The sequence below is a fragment of the Apis laboriosa genome, unplaced genomic scaffold (genome assembly GCF_014066325.1).
Source record: "Apis laboriosa isolate Shangri-la unplaced genomic scaffold, ASM1406632v1 scaffold24_cov149, whole genome shotgun sequence".
Classification (NCBI taxonomy): Eukaryota; Metazoa; Arthropoda; class Insecta; order Hymenoptera; family Apidae; genus Apis; species Apis laboriosa.
This window is the reverse complement of record NW_025222499.1, coordinates 195,762-223,610: the sequence shown is the minus strand read 5'-3', so window position 1 is coordinate 223,610 and position 27,849 is coordinate 195,762. Positions and strand designations below refer to the sequence as shown.

General features: G+C 32.7%; 1 protein-coding gene across 1 annotated transcript in view; it reads right to left on the bottom strand.

The window, feature by feature from the left end:
* Positions 1-7,828: 7,828 nt before the first annotated feature.
* LOC122713528 (dipeptidase 1-like) overlaps positions 7,829-27,849 on the bottom strand; it is a 155,856-nt gene continuing 135,835 nt past the window's right edge. Inside the window, exons 8-13 of the mRNA XM_043934084.1 lie at positions 26,434-26,503; positions 20,438-20,614; positions 10,879-10,963; positions 9,603-9,678; positions 9,163-9,301; positions 7,829-8,525 (exon numbers count right to left, since the gene is read on the bottom strand). Coding sequence (XP_043790019.1) covers positions 8,436-8,525; positions 9,163-9,301; positions 9,603-9,678; positions 10,879-10,963; positions 20,438-20,614; positions 26,434-26,503 — 637 coding nt within the window. The 3' untranslated portion in view covers positions 7,829-8,435. The remainder of the gene's footprint in view (positions 8,526-9,162; positions 9,302-9,602; positions 9,679-10,878; positions 10,964-20,437; positions 20,615-26,433; positions 26,504-27,849) is intronic.

Below are 27,849 nucleotides of genomic sequence, written 5' to 3'. Positions count from 1 at the left end.
TGTATTCAATGTTAATAATATTGTTATTGGAAAGAATATCACTTATTATTGATATTTCTACAAAATCAGAAATTCAAAGTAACACTTTATAATAAAAACACTTTTAAAAAAAATATATATATATGTAAAAAAATTGTGGTTATCAACAATTACTCGATAAATTAAAAATAAAAATATTAAATCTTATTGGCTCGAAATATCTAGCGTCTACATCAAAATCAGCGAGAATAGCGAAAAGTTTTCGCGAAGTTAATAGAACGGAAATATACTTGCGGGGAAAAAAAATATTTTTCTCCATAGTTCCGTATTTGTGTATCTAACTCGGGGTTTAATTTTCATCTGTGCACCATGCTGCACATCAAAGAGTAGAACTCGAGGCGTTTGACTCACGTTCTAAGAAAAGAAAAGAAGAAGAAGAAGAAGAAGAAAAAAAAAAAACGATTAAACAAAATCGACTACACATCGTGCAATGATGAATCACTCGTTGTTGAACCGAAATTGCGCGCTTCTCCTCAGAACGGATCCAGATCAAATAAATAATTTCGGATAGGAACGCGATGGCCTCCGATATTCTAATAAACATCATTCGATTTTAGTGGTCTGTTGTGTGTACGAGTCCACGACGATCGATTCAACGTTCTTCCGCGGGTTCTTCAACATCAAACAAACCGAAGTCCCTAAAATTATAATGGTTTATTACACGATTCTAAGATTCACCCCATTGGGCCTAACTAAAAATTATCGATAAATAACGTATCACTTTTGGATGTTTTCTCTAAAGTCCATCAGAGCCCATTCATTTTTTCGAGCCGAGTAATAATATAACTCGCGAGAAATTGGCCCGACGATTTTTTTCTTTTTTATTTATTTTTAAAAAATCCTCGATTTATTTTCCCTTCACGTTCGCTCAATCTCTTCCTCGTTTCGCATTCTTCATTCATTCCTCACTTCTATATATATATATATATTTGTTTTTTTTTTATTTATATAATATATATATTTTTTTATATACGTAATAGCAAGTAACCTTAGTCTTATGTTTCTGTTTCCATGTTCGTTAACTGTACCAATCTCGAGTCGAATGGAGATTAACATGTTCGCTGCCACGCATGTATTATTATATTTAGTTTCTCTTTTTTTCTTTTTTTTTTAATTTCTTACAAACTTTTTACTCGCTTTTATTCATTTTTTTTTCATTTTTTTCATATTTTTTTTTTACTATAATCAAAGCAAAAGTCGGGACAGAATTTTCCCTCAAACGATGGTAGCGAACGTATTAATTCATTTACGCACGGTATTTTGCATATTTTTCATCCTTTTCTATGTTGTGTATATGTACGTGTGTATGTATATATGTATGCATGTGTGTATGATTTTTTAAATTCTTGAATTGATTGTATAGTACGATGTAATGTTTTGTATACATGCTCGTAATAATTTACTATGTTCCTTAGGTAGTAGGTATCAATAGTGTCTCTTGCTTGTAGCGTTAATAATTAATTTATTAAAACTTTCTATATCATCTTAATTCTCATAGTCTCTTTAATAATCGCCTATACATTCTTCTCGTCTCTCTCTCTCTCTTTCTCTCATTCTCTATCTTCCTTTTCATCTCATACATCTTCTTTACAATCTCTCTTTCTCTCTCTCTCTCTCTCTCTCTCGCACAATTTCTCTCGTAAATAGCTGCTCTTTTTTTATTTCGTAAACTCTTTTTATTTCATTTATTAATTTAAATTCATCTAAAAAGATCTTTCGCGTGCGTTGTTCGTCGAATAGCTCGAGACAATTCGCATTTTTTTTTTTTATTCATTATATTAAAAATATGATCGATCGGACATGTTAAAAATCCTAATCCGTTGGAAGATTCATGTTTTATTAAAGCACGAGGTGTGTGTTCGAATATGTAACGTATAATTAATCGAATTAAAAAATAAACGAGATAATAAATAAGAAATTGATTTATTGACGATTTAAACAGGGTAGGTTATCACAAATTGGAAAAAAGATAAAAATATATCCGTAGGGTGAACTTTTTAATATTATTAAACACGTTAATATATGTTTTCTATCTGGTTTAAATTTCTCTCTCTCTCTCTCTCTCTCTTTCTCTTTCTCTCTCTCGATTGCATCGAAGCATTATTAAATCATCTAAAATCTTTAATTATTTCACACGCTTTATCTCGAGCGTTCGACTATTTATCATAGTTTGAAAAGATTAACGGACGAAGTTGCAGCGTTAAATTCTGTGAACATATTCAAATAACAATTATTAAAAATCTCCAAAACCAAATAATCAATTTTATCGATCCAAGTTCTCTCACCCTTAAATACGATAAAATTCTTTTTTGAAAACGTTTTACAATCTTTTTTTTACAATAAACATTCGATTGTTCAACACCAGGTAAAAATTTTTACACACCCAACGAGATGGAATAACATATGAATCCCATTTTCACCCAATTGAAACACGGAAAATTCTGTAACTTCGTCTATTCACCCCTTCTAACACATTGGCTTACGAATTTTCCATTTGCCACTCCGAATGATGAGTAAATGTTACACATTCTCTCGAGGAATAAAGTGAAAAATCGTAGCCATAGATAAGACAGAAAACGACCTTCGAGTTTCCTCTCCGATTCCCATCAGTTTTCGAAAACTGATCGAACTTCTTCGTTTCCCCTGTTATATACAACTGTGGATTACACCTCTCGATAATATCCTATTTACATGCGCGTGTCTCTCGTCTTGCCAAACTTGCCCCTTTGTGCGTTTGGACATGTCGGTTGTAATTGTATATAATATAGTAAGTTACAATATTATTAATCTGAGTTTCTAGGCAGTTGTGTGTTGTATGTTTATATGTACGTTAAGATTTATCTCTAAGTTCTTCTTTCTCTCTCTCTCTCTCTCTCTCTCTCTTTCTCTCTCGAGCACACACACTCTCATACACAGATGCCTCTCTCCCTCATATACGTTCAAACGATATACTTTCGCCCATTACACGAACGATTGATTTTGGCCTCTCGTTTCAATGCTAAATCGGTTCAGAAAAAGAAGGTTCATCTACGCATGCGTGATGAATCGATCGTTTCACTACTCATTAGATTCATAGGAAATGAACAGCATGATTTCAATTCGATATTTGATGAACTTAATTCGAGAGAAAAAAAAAAAAAAGAAATAAATAAAACGCGTATTGATATCGATTCAAAGGAAAGGAAATTGTGATCAAATTTTTAATATCGTAGCTAATACTATACGTTATCCAAAGTGAAATTAAATTGTTGAGATTGACTATCTTCAATTTTTCTAACTTCCTCGAGAAATATCGAATTGATTCAATTCGTGCTACGTTTTCCTTGATTATTACGATTTACTTTAATCATATTTCTCATTCTTCCATCTCGTATCACCCACACGTATCAGCATGCACCCTCGAAATGATTATCTAGAGTTTCCTCCCCCACGAGTCGATTCGAAATTCATATTTTCGGCATCTCATATAGCTTCGAGACTTATATTTCCGGCGATATTTTTTTTTTTTTTTTTATCTTTTTTTTCGAATGATTTCGTTTTTTCCCTTCCTTCCTTCTTCGTCCGCTATTTTTTTTTTTTCTGTTTATACAAAGAATACACCGTTGCGGCTATACGAAACTAGAACGGTATTATTTTTGTCTACACGTGAATAATTCCATGAGTCGTGTGGTTTGTAACGCTATCGTAAACACAAGAGTGAGTCTTGTTTCCATTTCCATGTCCCGATCAATGGTATTGAGCAATGTACTGACATCGAATCGATCGTTTGAGAGATATATCTTTGTCCTCTTTCTTCTCTCTCTTTTTTTTTTTTATAAAAAAAAATTAGAATAATTAAAAAATATCAAAGATTATATTATTTAAGTAAGAATAAATCGATTTTAATCACCTTGATATGTTTTATCAAGATCAACATTATGAGTAATCTTATTCATATAACATATAATTGTTGGTCAATTTTAATTTAGAGGAAATAATAACAATACAAATTTTAAATCATATTTCTAAAATTTAAGTATACTCTTTACTACAAATTACTTTTTTATCATTCAAGAAACTCGTTAATATTAATATTTAAAATTAATATTTTTAAAAATAAAATCTATCTTTTAATTCGAATAAATTAAAATAGAATTATATCATAATTAAAATTTTCTCTATTATGAAATTATTATCTGATATTTGATATTTGATTGAAATTCAAATCTAATATCAATCAATTAACAATATCCGATAGTTTGAATAATTTCGAAAATATTAATTGCCAATTGTTCTAGATTCTAGTCGAAATTAATCGATCAAATTACGAAATTGCTAATCTTGTTAATAATCTGTAATATCACGTATATATATATTTCCCAACCAATCGATCCAATCAATATATTAACGTGCTAGACTTACTCTTTACGAATTAGAAATCGTAAATATCGTCCTATTGGTCTTTTACACTACTTAATCTTTTTTCACTACGTGGCGGTTAATCAGTGTTATTGCTGCTAAAAGTTCATTCAACAGGATCCTGCTGCCTCGCTAAAATGTATTATTTTATCGTAGACAATAAATTATGCTCGCCGATCTCTCCATCCTTTGTCAACGTCGAGGAAAACGCAAGCGTACGTATTTTTTTTTTTTTTCTTCTTTTTTTACTTTTACGAGGAAAAAAAAAGCTTCCACTAACGACCTGTATACACCTCTCGTGTCGATCAAATTAACGAATATTCGTTATCACGTGGATGCAATAGACACATCAATAGACATTTGATATAACCCGATATTTCTCCCGATATTCTTTTACTTACTTCACGAGAGATTAAAAAAAAAAAAAAAAGTTTGACCACCACGAATCTTCGTTAATCCTCTGTCCACGATCCCCTAACAATCCTCTGTCGAAGGTTCGTACAGAATGATGGTGCGAGTCGTCGAAGGCGCCTTGGTTTCTTTTATATATATATATAATATATGTATATAATATATATGTATAGTCGTTAACAATGTTAATTACAGGTACCTAAAAATTTCTCGCACGCGTTCTCCACGTCGGAAAAAAGTAAGAAAAGTCGAAATGTTCGTTACAAGCTAGGACAGTCTACGCTAGTTTTCGGTATCATCATTCTTCTTCTTATTCGCTGCGCGTTTTCCTTCCATTATTCTCTCTCTCTCTCTTTTTTTTTCTTCTTCTTTTTCAATCTTTTGATCAATCAACTCTCTCTCTCTCTCTCTCTCTCTTTCTCTCATCTCGCTATCTATTCCGTGATATCGTTACAAAGTCGATAATGGAAAAATGTCGTTTACATAAAAAGAAAGACGCTTGCGAGAATTGATCTCTTCGTCGAGTAAACCGCTAGGGAAATCGGTGTAATATTTGATGTATGCGAGCACACGACGCAATATTATTTACAATGTCTTCGAGATAATAGTAATTGATCCGATATTTATATCCCACAACTCGTTTCCTTGTGCAATTATTAGATTCTTTGCAATTTGTGTATATATATATGTATATATATATATATATATATATATATACGTTCAGATTTTTTTTCACTTCTTTCCTTCTTGTTTTCTCGTTGATTGTTCGCTACACCGTTTCGTAGATCTTGAATGATTTTAGGACAATGTTCGAGAGCGATTGGCAAACCGGATGAAATTTTCTTTTTCCCTCTTTTGTTCTTTTCAAGTATCCATCCATTCGATCATCTAATTTCAGTTACATCCCACAAAGAGATTTCCCATTTTCTAGATATGTGGAAGTACGTTTCCTACGTTCCCTCACATTCCCACAGTTCTTTATTTTTACGATTTTACCGACTAAAAATTGTTTATTGCTACGTCTCGACTACTATATCGAAAAGGGAATTTGGCAATTATAGTTTCACAGTGTGTCGTAATGGTTCAGTACAAAGTGGCTTGGCAGTGTTTAATATTGGTGAGCGTAATAAACAGATCTGCCAATTTATCCGGATCCTTGATGCTTTATCTAATTGAGACGATATTCGAATATCCAAATTTGATCGAATGTTTAAAATTATATTGTTTATTGTTATTATAGTATTACTAATATTTGATAAAAAGTATTGTTTAGAAATTTTCCCAAATATAATAATGTGATGAGAAAGAATTTAACAGATATTGAATAAGAAAAAGAAATTTATTTTGGATATTCTTGAAAATTATATTTAACTTTTTTACTAAAAAAAAAAAATATTTGACAAGAAGGCAATTAATACTCTTTCTCAAATATTTTATAAAAAGTTAAGTTATAAATTTTTATGATAACACGAAAATGCATTTATAATATGTAAATTTATCTAAATAAAAATATATAAATGAAAATAGTTTAGCTTACTTTTTCTATTTTCCTATTTTTAAAAAAAAAAGGAATTTTTAAAAATCTTCAATTATTAAGCTAATAAGAAAATAAATTTGATATGACTATCCTATCATGTAACTAACAACATCATCAAATCTACTATTTTCCAAAAATATTTTCATATTGATATTAAAGGATATAATAAGTTTAATTATTGAATTATTGTTGAGTTTTCTCATATATAAAATATCAATTCTATTTGTACATTATTCGATAAAATTAATTGGATATTCGAATATCAAAAATATCCGGATACTCGCAGTCCTAATAAGGTGTTCCTTTTACAAATGAATAAGCAGTGGCGTGAAATAATAGCGTCATGCATGTGTAATAGAAGCCTCGTTATAATAAACGCTATAAGAACAGTATTCAAGGATCTCAGTCGAAGGATTGGAAACATTCAATAAGTGACGAACAAGTCTTTCATTTTAATGGTCTTTGGCAACGAGCTCTATACGACAAAATTCTCTCTGCCATTTGTAAATATAGAAACTCTAAAAAGCTTGAAACAATCGAATATACGCAAATATTAGTTTCTGTGATTCTCTGGTTCGAAAAATTTCTAGTTAAATATTATAAAAGTTTCATCATCTCGTCGATTTTTTTTTTCTAGTTCTTCGCATCTTCCCTTTTTTTTTTTTTTTTCTTCTTCTTATTTTCCATCGTTTAATTCCTTGGTCTTAAGCGCACTTGTTAAATTGATATTACTTTAGAAGCAAGCATTCAAACGATCGTTATATTTTTGTAAGATTGCATTCTAGATATAATTATCTTCGCCAATTTCATTGATCTTAAAATTTTCTTCTACAAGACAAATTTTTAAAGTTCGAGTGTTAAATTTATCAAAAGAAAAAAAGTATTTAATAAGAAAATAAGAAAAAATTTTTTAATCACTTGATATTTTAATTATTCCCCTTCAAGGAAATTTAATAATTCATTAAGTTAGAAAATAAAATTCATCGATACGATAAACAATATAACGTAAAATTTATCAATGTATCATTTGATCGTTGAATAGTGATCAACGATAGATCTTTTTCTAATCGTCATTTGAATGCATACCACTTATATAGTATCCATCGCTTCAGATCTTATATAATTATTCCAAGGTAGAAGTATCGAAAAACATTTATTGAAATTCTGTCAGGAGAATATTCCTTCCTTTCCCCTTTTACGAACATTCTCGAAATAAATGCTTTTTCCAGCAAGCATTCTTGGCCGCCTCGATTGTCCGCATCATTATAAGTTATTCATTCAGGAACGCTTTTTCTTCTTACGAATTAGAATTCGTTCTATTCATTTCTTCAGAACAAGTTCACATTTCCATACAGACGAATACATGATTAATTAATAAAAGTCTCTGCTTCGATTATCATTTATGTCCCCACAAACTATAATCATAAAATATTTCTTCTATGATATATTCAAATAAATTAAAACAGACTCAGTTTCTCGATCAAAAAACATTTTGATCAAGAAATATCAAGCTGATTTCTATATAAACGCAATTAATAATAAGGAAAAAATGAAAGTTAAAAAAAAAAGATTCTTAATAATTCTGTGAGAACATGGACGGACGTATCCAGCTATTGAAATAGCAGCAAACAAATGGTTAATATGTTGTTGCAAATATATATATATTACACAGAGGTGAATTGGCTAACAAAGTTCTACAGCTTCTGAAAAATGATCAGAAATGTGAAATCGCATAATTTATGAACGGAATGGGAGCGGAACGTCGGCGAGAAAATTGAACTTGCTCTGAAGATGATCGTTCGGCACATGCCCTCGATCTTATCAGTTTTCAAGGATGGATCGTGTACGTTCTTTCTCAATTTTTCATCCTTCATAAGGCGCGATCGAGATCCCCAGGAAAACTCGAAAAGATGTTATCAGGGGGGGAGGGGTGAGGCGATCCGATCCAATTCCCTCACGTTTACAGGCTCCTATAGTTCCACGAGACGTGTCGAATCTTCGGCGATCGTACAAAATCGAGGAATCCTGATGCGAGCGTTCTCAAAGAAGATCAAGACGCTCCGTAGACGCAGGCAGAGTTGTCCGGCGGACTGATCTTCTCCTCTGGCAACACTGCCGCTCTGTGCCACTCGTCTCGTACCTGAAATTTATTTTTAATAAGTTGATACGAATAGTAACATGGCTAAGAAATAGTGATTTTATTTATTTTAATACATTTCGTACGAAAATAATTTTTCTTGGGCTGGTAGAATTATAATTTGCCTTTCTTTTGAATAATTGGAACGAATGGAACGGTGTTGGTGATTCCAAACTTTTAATATTGGCTGGGAATTTTAGAAAAAAAGAAAATAAAAACATCCGGTTTTTTGTATGCTACACGATAAATCCAACAAATTATTTGATTTATAATGGATAAGTATAATCATTTATTAACATATAATTAAATCAGAATTCCATTTGCCTTCAAAGATAGCTAGAAAAATATTGATTTTAAATGAATAGAAAATTTCTACTTGGAGAACAGTTATAAAGTTTCGTACCTATTTGACCAATGTTCCATTGGAAGTACTTTTCTCCATCGTGTTCGAATCCCCACTCTACTTAAAACTTACTACTCCTTTTTCTTGCGAAATATACGTAATAAAGATTCTCCTCAACTCTTATTAAAATGAACGTATTAAACCGACTTACAAAAAAATTTCCAATTTATTACCTCCTTCACCTCCTTAAATTCAATCAATTTAAAAAAAGAAAGAAAAAAAAAATATTCAACTCACCTGCTCGACCTTGGCGAACACCCTCAGCAAATTGAGGCCAGCCAACTTCTTGATATCGTCCTCGGTCCACGTCGGGTCCTCGAGCAGTGTTGCCAACAACTGAGGATACCTCGAAACGTCCTCCAACCCGGTAGGAGTGCTGGAAAAGCGCGCATCGATAATCCACCAATTCCAGCACTTTCGATTTCCAACGATTCTCGTGCCGTTCAGAGAACAGAAAGAGAGAGAGAGAGAGAGTTTCCACGACAATAAAACTAAATTCGTCCCTGGGTATCAATGGGAGCAATTTTATAATTTATACAAGTGTCGCCATTGTACACCGTGTGCACCTGAACGTGGAACACGGCATCCATTAGATTGTAATTGCTTCGTCGAGGTGTTGAGCATCGATAATGATTATTCTCTGAACAGCGCGTTGCGATACTCGAAAAGATAATTACAAATTTATCCCGTCGAAGCCAGCTCCTATTCCAACGTGATCGATCCCCGCCACCTTTCGAATGTGATTGATGTGCGCTGAAACAGCATGGATAACACGCGCCCTAATATTAACCTCTGACGTGACAAATTTAAAATGTTGATTTTATTATTTTGCAACACGCGCTTTAATGCATTCGCGCTGAATAAAGCCCCCCTCGTATTTGACTCGCGTTTAAATCGCGTTCAAATCAATTTTGAACATCGAAGAAACGAATCGATCAGCGCGAATGCGAAATGTGTTTTTTTATATATCCAGAAGTTAATGACGCTGGATTTATATATGTGTTATTTTATTCGGCATTTCGATATGGGAAAAGAGAGATATAAATTACCAAGTTTAATGGAAAATATGGGTATATTAAAATTGAATATGTGTATAGGTGGCTAATTTATATCGCGTTGAGGGGATGAGTGGAAATTTTGCAGAATTGAAATAAATTCGATGTAATGTAAAAATTTAGAAAATTGTGAAATATTTATATTTGTATTTGATTTTTATTTATCGTGGATTTTATTTGATTGTCAAACTTGTTATCTATTTTCTTTTTTTTTTTAATTATTTTAATAAGAGAGAATTTTAAATTTTAGCCACGAAAAATAGTTTTTAATGAATTAAACGAATTATATGTATCTCTTAAATAAATTATAATTTTAGATACATTATAATTTTATTGTATATATATGAATATATTCAAAGATAGTTGGTTATATCGTCGTATGCATATAATGAGTAAAAATGAAATTACTTAAACGAATTTTTATTCTAACTTGAAATTAATTCTAATTAACTTTTAATTATCTCGGTAGTTTTGTGTAATGAGATTTTAAATTGAAATTCTTTTTTCAATAGAATTCCAAGTCAATTCCTTTATTTAGATAATAGAATTTTAAAAGTTTATCGGTCAATTTTAATTCTTCACAACTTTTTACTTCTGATTTTAAACTTTTAAATCTCAATGTAATTTTTAATACAATTATACTAATTTAACACTTTTTAATCAGAATAACGATACTACTAAATTTGATAGATTTTTATTGATAAATATTCGATTCAATAGAAACTTGGAAATTAGAATATTACAAATACTTTTAATAATTTTATCCTATTTTGTGAAATGAATAATGAATGAAAAAAAAAAAATGAAAAATTTCAAAACTAATAATCGTAAGGCATTTTCCAGAAACGATCACAGCTTTTTTAGTAAGATAGAAATAATATATCGATGTTTTACGTACCAATAACGTCCTTTATAGTGGCTGTACTGTTGCACGTTATGAAGTATGTATAAAATGGAACCATTGCCACACCGCCATTTTTAGCCTGTGAACAGATGCATTAACCTCAGACATGCCAAGATTGTACCGGCCCTGAATATTATTCGCGCGAAGAAAAGCGATTGTAAAATTGTGTCGAGTAGAATAAAGCGGGTATTTCATTTCCTGTATAGAAGGAAATGTATAGAAGCATTGAATTTGCGGTTCTATTGTGCCCTCAAAAAATTCTTCTCGTTTCTCTGCGTTACATAGGCTACTTCGAAATTATAGAGATAAAAAATTTAATTAACTACTGAAGTTTAATAAAAGAAATCGATGAAAAGATTTCCCTTTTCGTAATAAATATTTCCCCTTCTTGTAATATAGTAGTAATTATAGAAGTTTTTTTTGTGAAAGATCATATTGTTCGAAATTATATTCACTTTTTTCCTTTTTTGAAGTATTGTGAAGTGAATGTTTAATATTCAAGTGTCGATAATTGATAGAGTGATGTTTGATAGTTTGATAGAGTGATGAGTCAGTGCACATCTATATTTCTAGTTTTTTTTTTTTATATTTTTTATCGCTTAAGATAAATAAGACAAGTCTTCGAGAATATTATCAAATTTTTACCGATAATCTTCCACTTGAAAACTTTTTGATTATCAGTTTAATTATGCATCTTAAAGATTATTTTTTTTCTTGAATAAATTTATATCATCTTAATATATTATATGATTTGTATTTCACTTTAAATAAATGAGCTATAAATAGAGAAAAGAGAAGAATAATAACGAATATTATTTTACATTTACCAATATAAATACAATTTTTACGTTAAAATATTTACCCGTGCATTCGTAATGTAAAAGCATCCCCTTTTCTAATTATTTACCGCCTTTTAAATTTTTTAACAACGCTTCGTTTTATTTAATATCATCGTTTTGAGAAATTGTCATTACGTTCGTGAACATAATACCTCCGGATAATTTGAATATCAGATTTACGCGGGAAATTTATATTCTGTTGGAAAAGATTTCACGGAAATTAATGATTTATGATTTCCCTCTACTTTCATATTAAAATGTTTCCTAGAAATGATTTGTACAGAAAATACCGGTCGAAAAAATAAATGTTAAGATTAGAGGAAGACTTTTACACGCTTCAAGGAACACAAGTTATTTTTCTTTTTTTTACATTCAGGATCGTACGTCATAATTATTTCTGAACGTGAATTTAAATAAACTGTTAGTCCTTAATTATAATCGTTAAATTATGCTTCCCAAAATGATGCAGCAAGAGCTTATCTTTTCTATTCTAATGTCTTCGCTATTCAGAAAAAAAGGATATCTCTATGAAATACGGCTGCATATTTTACACCGAGATCATAAAGTCAAGAAGGAAACTACACAGGTTATTTCGAGCTTAGATATGACGAGGATGAAAATCACACGATAGATTTCACAGAAAAATTCGTGATTTTTGTAATTTTCCATGTTGGAAAATTTTTCCAAATTTGGATATAATGAAAAACCATCGATGGCTCCTCGAAAAATTTACAATATTCTTATCAAACTTAGGTTGATTTCGAATTCGAATTTAAAACCTCTGATTCAATTTTCATTTGTATTGTGCGTGTCTCTTAAATAAAATATCACGCGTCACGATTCAATCGAGAAATATTCAAACTCATAAATTTAAAAAAATTTTCAAATTTAAACAAACAAACAGTGATTAAAAAGTATTTGTCTACAAGTCTACAAGTATTTTTACATTTACACAACAACGGCAGATTTTTCCACTTTAATTCGTGCATTTTACTCGTCCATTCCATTGTTCAAGCGATATTAAAAAAGTTACCATTCGAGACAGCATACTTTCTCAAATCGCATGCGCGACTGGAAAATGTACATTGAAATTCGATGAGGTTGTTCAAATCTGAGGCGTATTTGTTGCTTTCCATATTGATTTTGTCCAGGTTGCTTTTTCGAAAGACAAGCAAGAAACGAGAACGATTCTGCCATCAGAATCATCTGTCTCCACTCACTGTTTTTATATTTGTCTCTTTTACGAGGTTAGCAAAGTTCTTCCTCCTCTCCTTCCTTTGTCATGATTTGCCGCCATTGTAAGTATATTTTTGTTTTATGAAAATTTTACTTATCATCCAATATTTAACAACGTAGTTTTTAATTTCTCAACCCCTTTTTTTGATCATAATATTAATATTAATTTTATACAATGATGCATTATGGAATTTTGAATATTTAAAATTGGAAATCAATAGCAATGTTCGAAGATTCTTAAATAAAGAATTTAATTCTTTTGCCGAAGAATTCTTGTTAAATAATGAATCTTTGAATTTGAATTGTAAATCATAAGTTAGAGATTTCTAAACTTTGAAAGTATTAGGGAATTAAATAATATTATTTTCACGCTGCTATCAAAAAGTAAATGATCTAACACTCGATATTCTGTGAGAAGGAGTGACAGATTTTCAAGTCACGTAAAATGTCATTCTTTTAAAAGACGTGGACTTATTCCCAGGCTCTGGCTCTGAACTACAAATATGCTTTCTTGGACAGATCTTGAAATGTTCGCCAATAAAATTCCAAGGAATCGTAAAGTTATCCCGGAGAAATGCAATTCCGCTTCCACGGGGGACGGTATATACTGCGTTAAAATTTTAATATCGCCAACTGCTGTAAATCATATTTCCCTCTCACCAGGATTTTCCAACGATTGATTCGGAATCCCATGAAACATTTAATATCCACGACGTGTCCGGACACCGTTTGAAAAATCTATCCGGTTTTTCGATGGAAAAATTTTTGTTCCCAATTTTTTAAACGACGCGTGGAAAACACGATGGAGATGTTTCTTGCATTACAATATCGTAAAGGATTAAAGAATTCTCTTTAGTTCGAGTTTTAACGATCGTTTCGTTAGAAATTGATTTAATATTCGTCTCATCTATTTCGAGTTATCTTCCACTATTCAATTTTAAGTCTATGGAAATATCAATGTTTAGATGAGAAGTTACGATTTGTAAGAAATTGGTTTAATTGCAAGATTGAAAAATTCTTGAAAATTCTCTCATCAATGTAAATTTATAATTGTCGATATATTTATATTGAGAATACTTTGTTATATATATTTCTTTTTATATTAATGCGACTGATGACGACGAATCAATCCATCTATCGGGCTTAAACGTCCTAGAACGAATATTTTGTATGAACAAATCTAATAATATCAGAATAATCAGAATTTATGCGTATCAGATTTGCGTTATTCGCGTATATTAAGATTAGTATCTATCGTGATAAATTATACAAAGGCATCGAACAGAATTCCCAATTAATTTGCATAATGGAGAGTTCTACGGTACAATACATCCTAATTAGAACGAAAGAGCAATATGGTAGAATCGGTGAGAAAGGAATAGGGAAAACTAATTTCGTCCATTTATTTACATCGACCTCTATATTTCCTCTTCGACTTTATTTCGATATTCTCCATCGTTCGACTCGATGTCAGATTATTAAGTTAATGAGAAATATAATAATAAAAAAAAAAGATTAATGTAATTTGAATAAAAAAAAATAGAATATATAAAGAATAATAGAGTGGGTATAAAAATTATTCCCAACAATAAATAATTTTAACAAAAGCGTTGTAAAAATCTCGTTTATCTCGATAAAATTTCAATAAATAATAATCTCGAAAAATTAGAAATTGCGATAAACCGTTAAAATGTTAATAAATATAAAACAAAAATGGGAAAATTTTGCAATCATCTTTCGATTTTTCTAAAATGTGTGTAAAAAAAAATGACAAAAATTTGTTTAAAATATCTCGTGGATGCGAAATGCACGCACCATTTATAATTACGAAATACGATCTAGCTTACCCTGAAGCAAAAAAAAATTAATTAACGTAGTGATTTTTATCATCAAAAAGTTTTGAAAATAAAATAAAATTTAAACGTCAGAGAATCCATTCCCCACTTTCTAAATTTACCTTAGACTCCGTTACGTTAGATTACATGCAGTCTAATTGTAATCGAATTACCGAATTACTAGAATTCATTGCACTTTCTTTTCGATTATTTATCCGCATTGGATTCGCGATAAAAATCTGAAGAAGGAGATAAAGCAAGGGGATCGAGGATCTTTATCGGTTAATGGAAAATGGCCGGAGTCTTTGGCGCAATGGGTGTATCCAGTTTTATCGGATTTCTTTTTTATCTTCGCCCTCCATCGAAAATTACTGAATGTGCCAATCGAGAAGAGACAATGGCCCGCTGTTTCTAGTCGATACCTGACCCGACTTAAACTATGAGGTAGCCAACGTTAATTGGGACAGCAGTGTGGCACGGCTAATAACATGTTACCAGACAGGCCATCGTTCGCCCTCTGATTGGTGTAACTCATCCCCTTGTTGCTTCATCATGATCGAGCTTGGTATTGATTGCAACGGCGAGACAAATAAGAAACACCTTGATTCGATCTCATTTAATAAAGAAACAAAAATCCGTTGGGATTTTAATCAAGGCGATCGAATCATTCAGATATTTCTCGTTATTCGCTTTGTTTCGATTAGAAATATTTTAATATTTAATATAGTTATCGAAACGTTTCTACGTGTTATACATTTTTATATACATTCGTCGTATAAAAAATAATTATTGGGATTTTAATAATCAAGTTAATCGAGGTTATATATTTATAATAGATAAGAATATAAAATTTATATCAGAAATCAGATTATCCTTTCAATCTTTTGTTCTTTGACTATGATATATTTATATTTAAGATAAATTTTGATTGAAATAAATCGAAAATAAATTTACAAATTTTAATATTCACGAAATTAATAACAATATCGAATAGAATATAGACAAAGAAAACGTTTGAAATTGTTGAAGATTTTTACAATTTTTCAATATATTCTACAACTGATATTTATTAATTTTGATCTTCAATAATTTTGCTATTCGTTGAAAAGAAAATCAACGAAGCACGACGACTCGAAACCAGAGCTTCTGGGATATAATTTATCTTTGTTATGCGGATCTTAGCATACGATTATTGGATTCATAAGTGATTTCGAATTAACGGCGAAACATTGGGTAAACTGAGTGATCAAGTCCGGCAAAGCTCGATTAAAATTTAATCCTATCCGTGCCCTGCGCTTGCCAATCACTGACGCTGAAATGACAATTACCTTGCATCGATGCTTCGCTCTAATCTGTGGGATTAAATTTGAGACGAGGACAATGCCTTAAATACCATTTAACCACACGTTCGTGAACTTAGCCCGAACGATTATTAATTTCCATTCGTGCGAGGCTAGTAATTAACAATGGCCTCAAATGCGCAAGTAGGTCTCCAACAATTCGTAACTTCGAAATCATTATTCTATCTCCAATAATTTAAGGAGATGCCAGATCAGAATTTTGCTAGCCTCGATTATTCTTTTTGAAATCTAATGTCGATTAAGCAGATTAAACGATTCAATTTTCCTCCGATATTTCTCCACAAATATTCCTAAATTTTCTTTAAAAATTCTGTTTCTTTAAAAAACTGTCTAATCTTTTCGAGATAAATTGTTTAAATCACAAAAAGGTAGATAACTGTTTCTCCAATTTTATATACTTCTTACTTATTTATTCGTTTATATTTCAATAACTGGGATGGTCAACGACGCTTCCAAAAATTCTAATCCACTGATTTACACCTTGGACTTTTTGGCACAGGTAGAAACCGGAAGAAAGGCTCGATTAATGATAGATAAATATTCGACCAATTGTTTCGCCCAATGAGGGAGCTTACGGTATTTTTACCGTTTTAAAAACAGATTGTACGTTCTCATTGATCGACCACAGCCATAAATCAACCGCCTATATCCTCTTTGCAACCCGACAATTTAATCCAACAACAGGATATCCTCTGCAGAACTATTTTTTCGCGGCCTCATTGACCCACCTCGTATATTATTTTATACGAGTGCAACTTTTTCCCTCCAACCTCGAAATTCCTCGTTGCTCCCTCGAATGTACATCCTCCTGGTCGTTTCGAACTCGTTTCGAATTTTCCTCGTTTTTTTTTTCACCCACCCCCTCTCTCTCCCTCTCGATTTCGTTTGTCCACGAATCCAACACGTCCTTCTCTCCACGTTTCATCCTCGTACTGATCGATGTATCAAATGAATGAATTTTTATTTTTTTTTTTTTCCAAGAAACAGGATTGGAAGGGTAACGCGTTTTTCATCAAATCGAAAATTTGAACCGAATCTGAACTTTTCGAAAACTTTTCGTACGTTTGCTCATCTACGATCAAATAATCGTCTTCTATGTTGATCAAAACGTAGCAAATTGATCGAGAAGGATGATAATATTCGCACACGTGTTTGTATAGTAAAATGAAGTATGAATCAATGTTTGGTTAGTTAATACGTTATTACTTATTATTATTTTATGTTGGAGTTCGAAGTAGTATTCGAAGTTATGAAGAAAGAAAAGATGTTATTTTGTATCACAGCATTCCTTTGATCGCAATGGATTTATGAATTTTGTATTTTAATTAATGAAGAGGGTATAAAATATATATATAAAATATATATAAAATATATAAAATACGTCACAATTAATTTCTTATAATAATTGAAAGACGCAAGAGATAAATTTTGATGATAAATTAATAATCGATTGAAAAGACTTTTTTTATTTTTATATTTTTATTTTAAATTATCTTTCATTGAACGATGAAATATCCACATCAAATATCGTAGTCATATCAAACTTGATCGATCGATCTATAATTATTGAAACATTCTATCTACGATTCCACGTTTATATAATGTCCAGTATCGTTCTATGCATCGTTCGTGTGCATCGTACGTGGAATATTGAAAAAAATTCACTTCATTGATCGTATTAAATCTGCGTCCGTGTTTCGAATCCACTTTATACAAAATTTTTACTCGACATTAAACGCAAACGAACTTTTGGTATATTGTCGAAAAGGGATTAAACTCGACTCGCTGTTCCACTAACTTTGAATGTAGCAGTCGGAAAACTGCAACTAAAACGTTAAAATTTATCGACCGACCCAAAAAGCAACGTCGGTAGGTTGTGGGTTAAGCATGGATTACATCATAAATGCTCACTAACAATTTTATCTGCTACGGTATTTACGCTCAAAGTAAATTATTTTCTCCCGGTTTTTTTTTTGTTCGCGAAGATTATCATTTTGGGCGGAAATTGCATACGAAATTTTTAACAATTATTACTGCCTGGAAAATAATACGTGAAAAGTTAAGGGTATCGGTTTACTCTTTGGAAAAATATTAGTTAATATCACGGAATTTTTGAAAATTACATACCTACGATTATAAAACAAATTTAATCTTCTAAAATAAATGGTCAAATCCTTTGTGGAAAATTTCAAACATTTTTCTTTTCAATTTATGGTTGCTTTAACGAAAAGAAGATATTTTTATATCTATATTATGTGATAATGATAAAAAGTAACTATAGAATTTCTTTTCCTAGAACTTTTCCTAGAAAGAATTTTTTTGATTAGTAGTGTGATAAATTTTTAACCTAAAAAATATTCCAAATAATAAAATTATAATTTTTCTTCTTAATTTCTATAGAAATCTTGATCTCAAATTTTTTTATGTACAATCCTTGTAATGAGAAAAATTTTCAGATTTGTATAAGATATTTTCAATCAGGAGTATATGTCAGTGGATATTTTATCCAATTTCGTGCGGAATAAATTCATTGATTTTAGTAAAGTATCTACTTTGCTTCTTCAGCAAGATGCAGAGAAACTCGTAACCATAAAGTCAGAACTTTTACGTTCTTTGCCATCCTATCCGGTTGATAACGTGCACAGAAGAAATGTGTTTGTACACAAACACATAAAACACACAAAAATAATATATGGAGCACTTGTGCAAATTATTAAGTTTTCTCACTTCTTTTTCAAGAAATTTTTTTAATCTCTTGCAAAAGTTATTAGTCTTCTCGTACTTTTTTTTTTCAAATCTGCGTGCCAATGTAATGACTTTTGATTACTGAATAAAGATCAATTAAAATTTTCAACATTTTTTCCCCTCAATAGATTTGATAATATAAAATAATAAAGTTTTAGAAGAATTGAAAATACTTGAAATATTCATTCATAATTTAATATCTTTTAGAAATAAAAGATATAATAAACAAAATCAGTATGCCATTGCATATTTATATAATTAATCAATAGATCGAAAAATAAGAAAAATGGAAAGTGAGAAAACTTTCTGTCCAACTCCTTTCCTTTCCTCCATCTTTGAACACATTTTTTTCAGAGAGGGTTAAGCCTGTTTCCTTTCTGTATGCAACACACGTGGCACTCGTTGCATCAACTCGTGCCACGCGTCGAGTGCACCCCTCGACAGATGCACCCCTCCAGATGAACTCGCGAACAGTCGATTTTTCTTCTTTCATTTTAATTTTTAATTCTCGTTTCCTTCCTTTGATTTTACGACACGTCCGATTTTTCCCTTCTCTTTTCCTTCCCTTTCCTTTCTTTTCTTTCTCGTTTCATCCACGCTCATTTCCGCAACCGGATACTGTACTGAATTATGTAAGTTTTTGCAACGACCACGTTCCTTTTTTGTTCTCTTATATTACGTGAGCTTGTTCGTTTGCTAATTGCACCAGTGTTTCTCCTTCCGTTTAATGTTACCGTAGTAAGAGCATTAGGGGGCGCGGTAAGCGAATTTGTCAAGTCGCTGGATTGTTCGTTTGCGAAGAAATTTGAGAAAAATTTTAAAGTATTTTTCCAGTAAATCCTTTGAATTATTTAATTTTTAAAAGTTTTTCAATTTATCACAAATTTATTTTGAATAACAAGTGTATATTGCGTGCATTGTGAGTGATTCCAAATTTTTTCGATCATGTATTACGTTCCAGATCTATCACAATCTATAAACACGGATAAAAACTAAAAGTTTTTGTGAAAATTGATTAACTAGAAATAGATTCACCTTTTATTGAGATTAAAGTGCGAAAAAAGATTGTGTAATTTCTCTTTTAGAAGCGATTATCCTGGAAATATCCAACTTTTCTTTAAACGAATAAAGGAGCTGTTCGAATTAAAAATAATATTGAATATAGAATCCATATGTTTAAAAAATTGAAAGTAAATTTAAACATAGTGTTCCGTGTCAAGATAAAACTAGAAAAACAAAATGTTATGTTATAACAGAAAAATTTCCATTGGATTGTTATTACTTTTATTCCATTTCGCATCATTTCCTTCATCCGTTCCAAGTTTGAAAAAAGGAGGGGAAAAAAAAAAATAATAAAAGGATCGCAGGAAAAAGACATTTGTACGATGTCCAATTCGTGGAGGATGGAATCGCATAATAATGCTCTGATCTGATCGAGTATCGAAATTGACTTAACCTTGCACTGTATCCTCCACCATCCCATTTCCATACACCCTTAACTTATCCCGCATGGACGTGGCCGCACATCTAAACTCACCAGATTTCTAAGCACGTCGTCTGGCACATTTCTGGTGGAATTGCAGAGTGCCCTGGCAGCACTGTGAGAGAAAATCACCGGCGCTCTCGTCGTTTGCAGGGCTGCCCTCATAGTCCTTGTCGAGACATGAGAGAGATCCACTAGCATTCCCAGTCTGTTTAGCTCCCTGACAACTGCCTGGAAAATAATAAAAAATAATATGCCATATTTCCTCCCTCCTCTCCCATCCATTTTAAAACTTCGACCCTTCCCTCCTAGCGAGAAATAGAGATCTCACCCGCAACGTTGTAAAATATTTATAATCTCTTCTCATCCGAAAAAATTAACCCCACTGTTTCGTCGACACCTTTTTCTTTTCTTCAAATTATAAATACTTCTTGAATTATAAATATTACATTAAAAAAAGAAACGAACAAATTATTCCTGATTCTTCGTATTATTAATATAAAAAAAAAAAAAAAATAAAGAGGTCTTTAAATATCGAGGCTGTTGTTAGGGAGAGGGAATCGACAAGGGTTTTAATACGCGAATTCGATCGAATCGCGCGTAATTCCGCGAACACGGTTAGAATGCAAATTTTCGGCCCGTCCACAACCGGCGAAGAGATTACGTGATTTTACAGTTTGCATTACCTTTAGCCGCGGCAACTTTATTCGAGGTACGATTCGAATTTCGCTTCGGCGCAGCCACGTGTCCCTGTTTTGCATTCGCCTCTGCCACCGGTATTATAGAAATTAACAGACATAACGAATTGGCCTGTGCATTCTCCCGTGATGCGTGTACGCGTATATACACGCGGCTCTTTAATTAACACAACGAAACTCGCGGAGCGCAACATTGATCGTAATCTGCTGCGTTGCTACCAATTCTTTTTCCTTTTCTTTTCTTCTTTTTTTTTTTTTTTTTTTTTTTAATCCAACATCCCCTCAACCATTTTCTTCGTTTCCGCGTCTTTTTTTTCTGCTTTATACCATATCTCGGTTAGCGAAACCGAGACTTAACCGAGCCTCTGAATCGTGGACAACTCGTGAAAACGGAAATATAACGTGACTCGCCGTTTCGTCGACGAATGCGCGGTTTTTCGCGTTTTTTTTTCGCGAGGAGAAAAGATCGTTCGAGGAAGTTGGCGACGATTAAAGGGACAGTTTTGGATTAATTGTGGAACAAAATTGCAATTTGGATTATTTAATTTTATTTTTTTTTTTATTAATATTAAAAATTGCGCTACGAAAATTATTCTAAATATTAATTTATAAAACGAGGTGAAAAGGGTTTAGAAGATAATAAGATTGGAATTATTTAAGAACTGGTATATATGGAAATTTTTAGAAATGGAAATTGGATTAGAAAGTTTCATGGAAATTGACTTTGCGATTAAATGAACGTATTAGTTTAGGGGGTTGATTCGTTTGCGAAGGAAAGGGAGCGGTTAGACGGTTCTTCTTTAACGAGATATTTGTCTACAGTTTGCAGTTTGGGTTTAGATAACGTTGATTTTGCGAATTATTTCGATTCGAAGAGATTTATTTAAAGACAAAATTTCATTTTTATAATCTCGAATCAAATAATATACAAAATATTTCAAAATCGGGACAAAATCCGATTCAAAGAATTTTAAATTCCGGATTCGTCCACGTATTCTCGATACGTCTCAAAAATTTTTCCTTCTCCCTAATTACTATACAAATAACATCGATCAATCTGGCACAATTACTCGGGAGGCAATTACACCGAGACGTTGAAAACTCTTACACACACACACATATATATATATACACGTGTGCTTGTGTAGAGACACCGTTAATTCGTCGCGATTCCACAGGGCGTTGATTAAGAAAGATGATCGGGGGACTTGACACGAGGAGAAGGATGGGTCTCGAGGCATTACGCGGCCTCGAAGAATGATCACGGTTGAAGGGTGAGGAATAGGAGAAATCAGAGAGAGCGAGAGAGAGAGAGAGAGAGAGAGAGAGAGAGAGAGGGGGGGGGAGGGGAGAGGGTGACGGTGAAGGGTGAAAAATAGCGGCGAGGACGGAGAAAACGTCGGTATTTCGACCGATGAACATTTGTCGATGGCGTAAGCAAGCCGCCTCTTCTATCGCGAGGAAAATAGAAGGAAAAAGCCTGGGCTGCTGCGGTGCATAGACCGGAGGGCGTCGATACGGGAGAAAGGAAAGGAAGGGGCGCACAATGGGTGCTGCCTTTTTTCCTCTCTCTCTCTCTCTCTTTCTTCTTTTTTCTTCTTTTTTTTTTCTCTCTCTTTTTTTTGTAAGAGCACCCCTGCTTTAATAAGAAGCCAGTGATGTTCGTTTTTCCCCCGGCACGCGCGATTTTGCAGAGACAACGGGGACGAGGTGTTTCCATCGATTTACCACCGCTTTTCCGCACACATTCCCCTCCCAACGAATATGTATTTAAAACCGTACGTACATACAGGAGTTGATTGACGCGGCAAATAAACGAGATTTTTGTCAACCCGTTGGAATAATTCAATTATTCGCAGAAGAAGAATCTTGCGTCTGTTTTCTTTTTTTATTTATATTTGTAAAATATAAATACATTTACTGTAATTTCTTTCCCTACGTTTCACCATAACGTTTCACGCGAGTTTTTATTTCGATATTAAAAAAATTTTACGAAAAAAAAATATTATTTTTATACAATTTTACGAAAGAGCGTTCCATATCTAATCTTTCAGAAATTAATAATATAATAACGCATCTCCAACGCGTTTATCGCGAAAAATTGCGTTCCATTTCGAGAACTACGTCCTCTCGGAACATCCTATAAAGAGACACGTGTGTTTGATCGGGAAAGGCAACAGGAAAAATACCAGCATAGGCGATACGAGTATGTAATCGAAGAACGAGATAGAAAAGGAACAGGAGGGAGGGGGAAAATATTGTAGATATCGCGTACGAGTGCACATGCACATCGAAATCGTTTCTCCAAATATGTATTTGGTCCACCGTGTATGTAGAAGATATAGCTTCGAATTTAAATGAGAAAAATGCATCGGGGCGCGAAACTCTGTGCACGGGGACAAATAAATAGGCGGAGATCGTAGGATTTTCAGCATGTCGATTTCCTTTATTTTTCGGTTCCGGATCATTTTTCAAACCAAACCGTGGAAGTATTCGTTTTCAGCCTTTTTCCCCCCTCCCTTTTTTCCCCTTTTACGCGGAATCGACAAATTGCGGATACTGGCCGATACCGCGATTCCCTGCCTCGCTTCTCTCCACTCAAGTTTTTCTTTCCAGCTTGTTCCTCGATGTATTTCTTTTGTATACGAAAAATAAAAAGTGGCGGCTCGCGACATTTGATCGAAAAAATAAATAGAAGAGTGATAAAGCAATGGCTCGTGAATAATAAACTTATTGAATAATAAACGGAAATTCGAAGTAAATTTTCCCCAAGCGAGATATATTTTTGTATCTGCTTGGAGAGAAACTTGTGACTTTTGATAACAATTTGAACGATATTTTTTTCACGTTACATTTTTCAACACGTCCTTTTATTATTATTAGAATTAATTATAAACTTTTGACTATCTCTTCGACACGCGTATACGAGAATCGAATTTTTCTTTTTGAATTTTCATATCATATAAAGATTCGATACGAAACATTGTGCAAACGAAATAATAGATTACATCTCAACGATTTATTCGACCAAGGTGTTACCCGTTTACGTAACGCGTCTGCACTATTGAGAACCGGTCGAATTCAATATCGCAGAGACAAAACGCGATATTGGGTTAGCATGGAAGAAGGAGAAGAAGGGAAAATCCTTTCGGTGGTGGAACTCGGTTACATCACGAAAATTATTTTTCAACCCCCGTGTATCCCTGTAACGCGGGGTTTCGTGTGCACGGGAAAGGGGGAGAAGGGGAAGAGAGCGAGAGAAAGGGGAGAAACAAGACAAACGGAATAGCTTTGGAATCCTCAGATTAGTGGAATTTTGTAGTAAATCGTCTGGCAGGGTTGGTGTGCCTGCACAATAACGATTTTGTACCGACGTTGTTTCGATATAGTGTGGAGGGAGGGGGAGGTGCGCGCTCGAACAATCGAGCCGTGTCTGGCGATGTGGCTTTCGTGTGTTTGCGCGCGCGAATACACAATTGGAAATTGTGGTGGTCGGGGCGCGATGGTGGTGGTTGTGTATGTGCATGTAAATGAGAGGAGGAGGAGGAACGAGGGATGGGTGGTCGAGGAGGAAAAGAAACGAGAGGAAGGACGAGTATCCGGAAGAAGGGGGAAGATTAGGGGTGGAGGGGGTGGGAGTAGTGGTAGGTGAAAGGGTGGTGGGGGAAGATAGCAGAGATGGCTTATTTGATTTACGTTCTCGTTTGCCTCCCTTGCGTTTCCAACTCTTTTCTTCCCTTTTTCCTCCTTCGTCTCTCCCTCTTTCTCTTCAACAATTTTCCTTTTTTTTCTTTATGATGGAAGAGAGAGAGAGAGAGAGAGAGAGAGAAGGTAAAAATTTTGCAAGATCGATGGAAAAAATTGAGTCCCAGATTTGTGTGTTGGAGATCTGAAATCGAATTCATTCGATATTCATACGGATGCTACACGTCGAAATATGTAAAATATATGCGAGCAATATAGTTACATGGGAATGCGTATGTCGTATATTCACTTTATCGTTTTTTTTTTATTAAGATGTGATCTAAGTTGAAATATTGAAGTACCTTCGTGTTCTTCCACAACGTTGTTTTCATTTTTCACATATAGCGTCGCGATAATTAATTAATTTATAATTATAGTTGCACAAAATTAATTAATTTAACTTAAACGATACAACGTTCTTGCGCAGAGAGCAAAGAGCGACGCGTCCGTTCCGCTCCGTGTCTGGAAAACGACTCCGTTAAATCGATATTTATGTATACGTGTATATATATATATAATTTGTGGATATCAATGACGATCGATGTTGTCATTTCCTGCGTGCCGCGATTCATTACGTTCCACACTGTGGCCGTTATGCAAATTAATTTTCTATCTTGATCTTGACAAAGAAATGTTTATTAAAATATATATAAAAATTCGTTGCAATAAATTTTTTTTATAGAAGATCTTTGAATATAGAATTTAAAATACAATTTAATAAATTCTTTAATTTTTCTACGCAATGAATCTAATAAAAAGAATGCACGTTTTCTCTTTTTAACATAAACGTATGCAAACTTTTTTGAATTTTTTAATAACAAAACAAGAATAAGTTCCCCTCAAAAGTTTCATTACTTTATCTATTTCCATTTCTTTCTTATATATTTCTTTTCTGATTTTTCTTTCTCTCTTTCTCTCTCTGGTCCCGTTTCTTTCCCTTTTATCGATATATTGGGATTCGTGTGCTAGAAATTCGGGTGGAAAATCCTGTTCGATTCCATTTTACCGGTGTGAAAGTTTGCGGTGAGATTCCATTAAAATGGGTCACGCGCTCATAAGTTGGGAGAAGAATGAAGAATCGTGGCATAAATAGAGCGCGCATCGTCATTGATCGCTTTTCATTGATTATTATTTATCACCGTGGGAGTAGCACATTGCATATAAAAATATATCGTTTATCGATTATCGATCGACCGATCGTTCTTCGATATCTTGCCCGTTTATTTTCAACAAACTGCAGAAAATATTCAAGTGAAACATTATAAATGGAATATAAACGGAATGAAAGCTTATTAATCTTATGATATTTCATACGAAATTCTGAAATACGTCCAACATTTTTGTTGATATTATTTTTAATTCATTATGTGTTAATACATTATGTTTAATACATAATGTTTAATACATTAATTATAAATATATCAGTGTATTGTATTAATCCAAGAAATTATTTTAGAGATTCTTATTTTATTTGAACGAAAGAAATCAAATGAAAAATTATTTTCGAAATTAAAAATTTCCATTGAAATAATTTTTAGAACGGACAATTAAATTAAAATAAAATATGAAAAATATTATATTATCTCGTGATAATGTTTGTCAACTCACCTTTCCAAACTCACTGAGGCCCGGCGTCGTATCCTGGGTACTGTTCGTCTCGCCAACTGAACAGACTGCCCTGCCAAGAAAATGTCTGTTAAAACTCTTTTCTCCTCTCGCGAAAAACCGGACGGAAAATTCAATAATTTTTCAATACACACGCCTTCGTTTTTCTTCACTCGGTGAAACACCGATAACATTTTTCACGTGTCGATTTCTCCCTACTGTCTGATCTTTCCTTTGTAATGATAGATCTAGATATCTATAAATTTCGACCTGTTCCTTGATAAATCGAAAAACAGGAACACCAGAGGGAAATTTTAGATAGGAGGTAAACAGTTAATAAATTGAATTTAATAGTGTACTTTGAAATTGTAACGATAATATTTCTTACGAATTTCTTCTGTATCAATCAACGTAATAATAATAATAATAATATCTGAAAGAGGAAGGAAAATTCTCTTTCTAAGAATTATAATTATATCTTATAAAAAATTATAAGATATAATATCTTATAAATCTTATATATCTTATAATATCTTATAAAAAATTATAATTAATTTTAACTTTTACCCTATTTAATTATTATGAATTTTTTAACGATTGAACAAATTATTAAATTATTCCTTAAACTTTTCACTTTGATCTCAATTTAAAACATCTGAAAAAAACCATACAAATTTCTTTTCAACGAAGAGATTTTACTTACTAAACAAAAAATACCGTCAAACACAAATACCACCTTCTCTCAAATTATTAGAATTAAAATAAATTACAGATCGTACACATAATAAATTACACCGTTTTAAAACAGCAATAAATAATTCAAGAATGTCGAGAATCGTTTTAAAAATCGACAATAATAATTTATCATCGCGAATTGAAGAGCGATTCCTGAGCGCAAAGGGGACAATTTGGTAGAAGGGGTAGTATTGCGGAGAGGGTAAAACGGAAGATCGAACCTATAGAAAATTTAATCCGACCCGCGTAATCTTTCTTCTCTCGATTCTCACTTCGATGCTTGTCTCCTTCGTTCTGGAAGGAACGAGTGGGAGAAGGGGGATGTCGAGGACTCCTCGTCATCGAGAACCGCGGAAAATCCAATCGTCTTCACGGTCTCGGGGGACGAAGACAAAAGAAAGGGAGAAAGAGAGAGAGAGAGAGAGAGTGGCGAGGTTCTAAGAATTGATGTTAGGCCAATGGAACACATTCTCCAAAGCGATTCGGCCATTGTCGCGATGAAACGAGTGGTTTGGTGATAACCACGGGGGAGGGGGAGGGATGCAAATGGGTATATCTCTTCCTCTTCCCTTTTTTTCTCTTTTTTTTATTATTCAAGAGAGGTATTATTCGATCGAGGAGAAGAATTGGATGGTGTTCTTTTTTTCTTAATTCAAATAAAATATATAGAATAAAAGAGAAAAA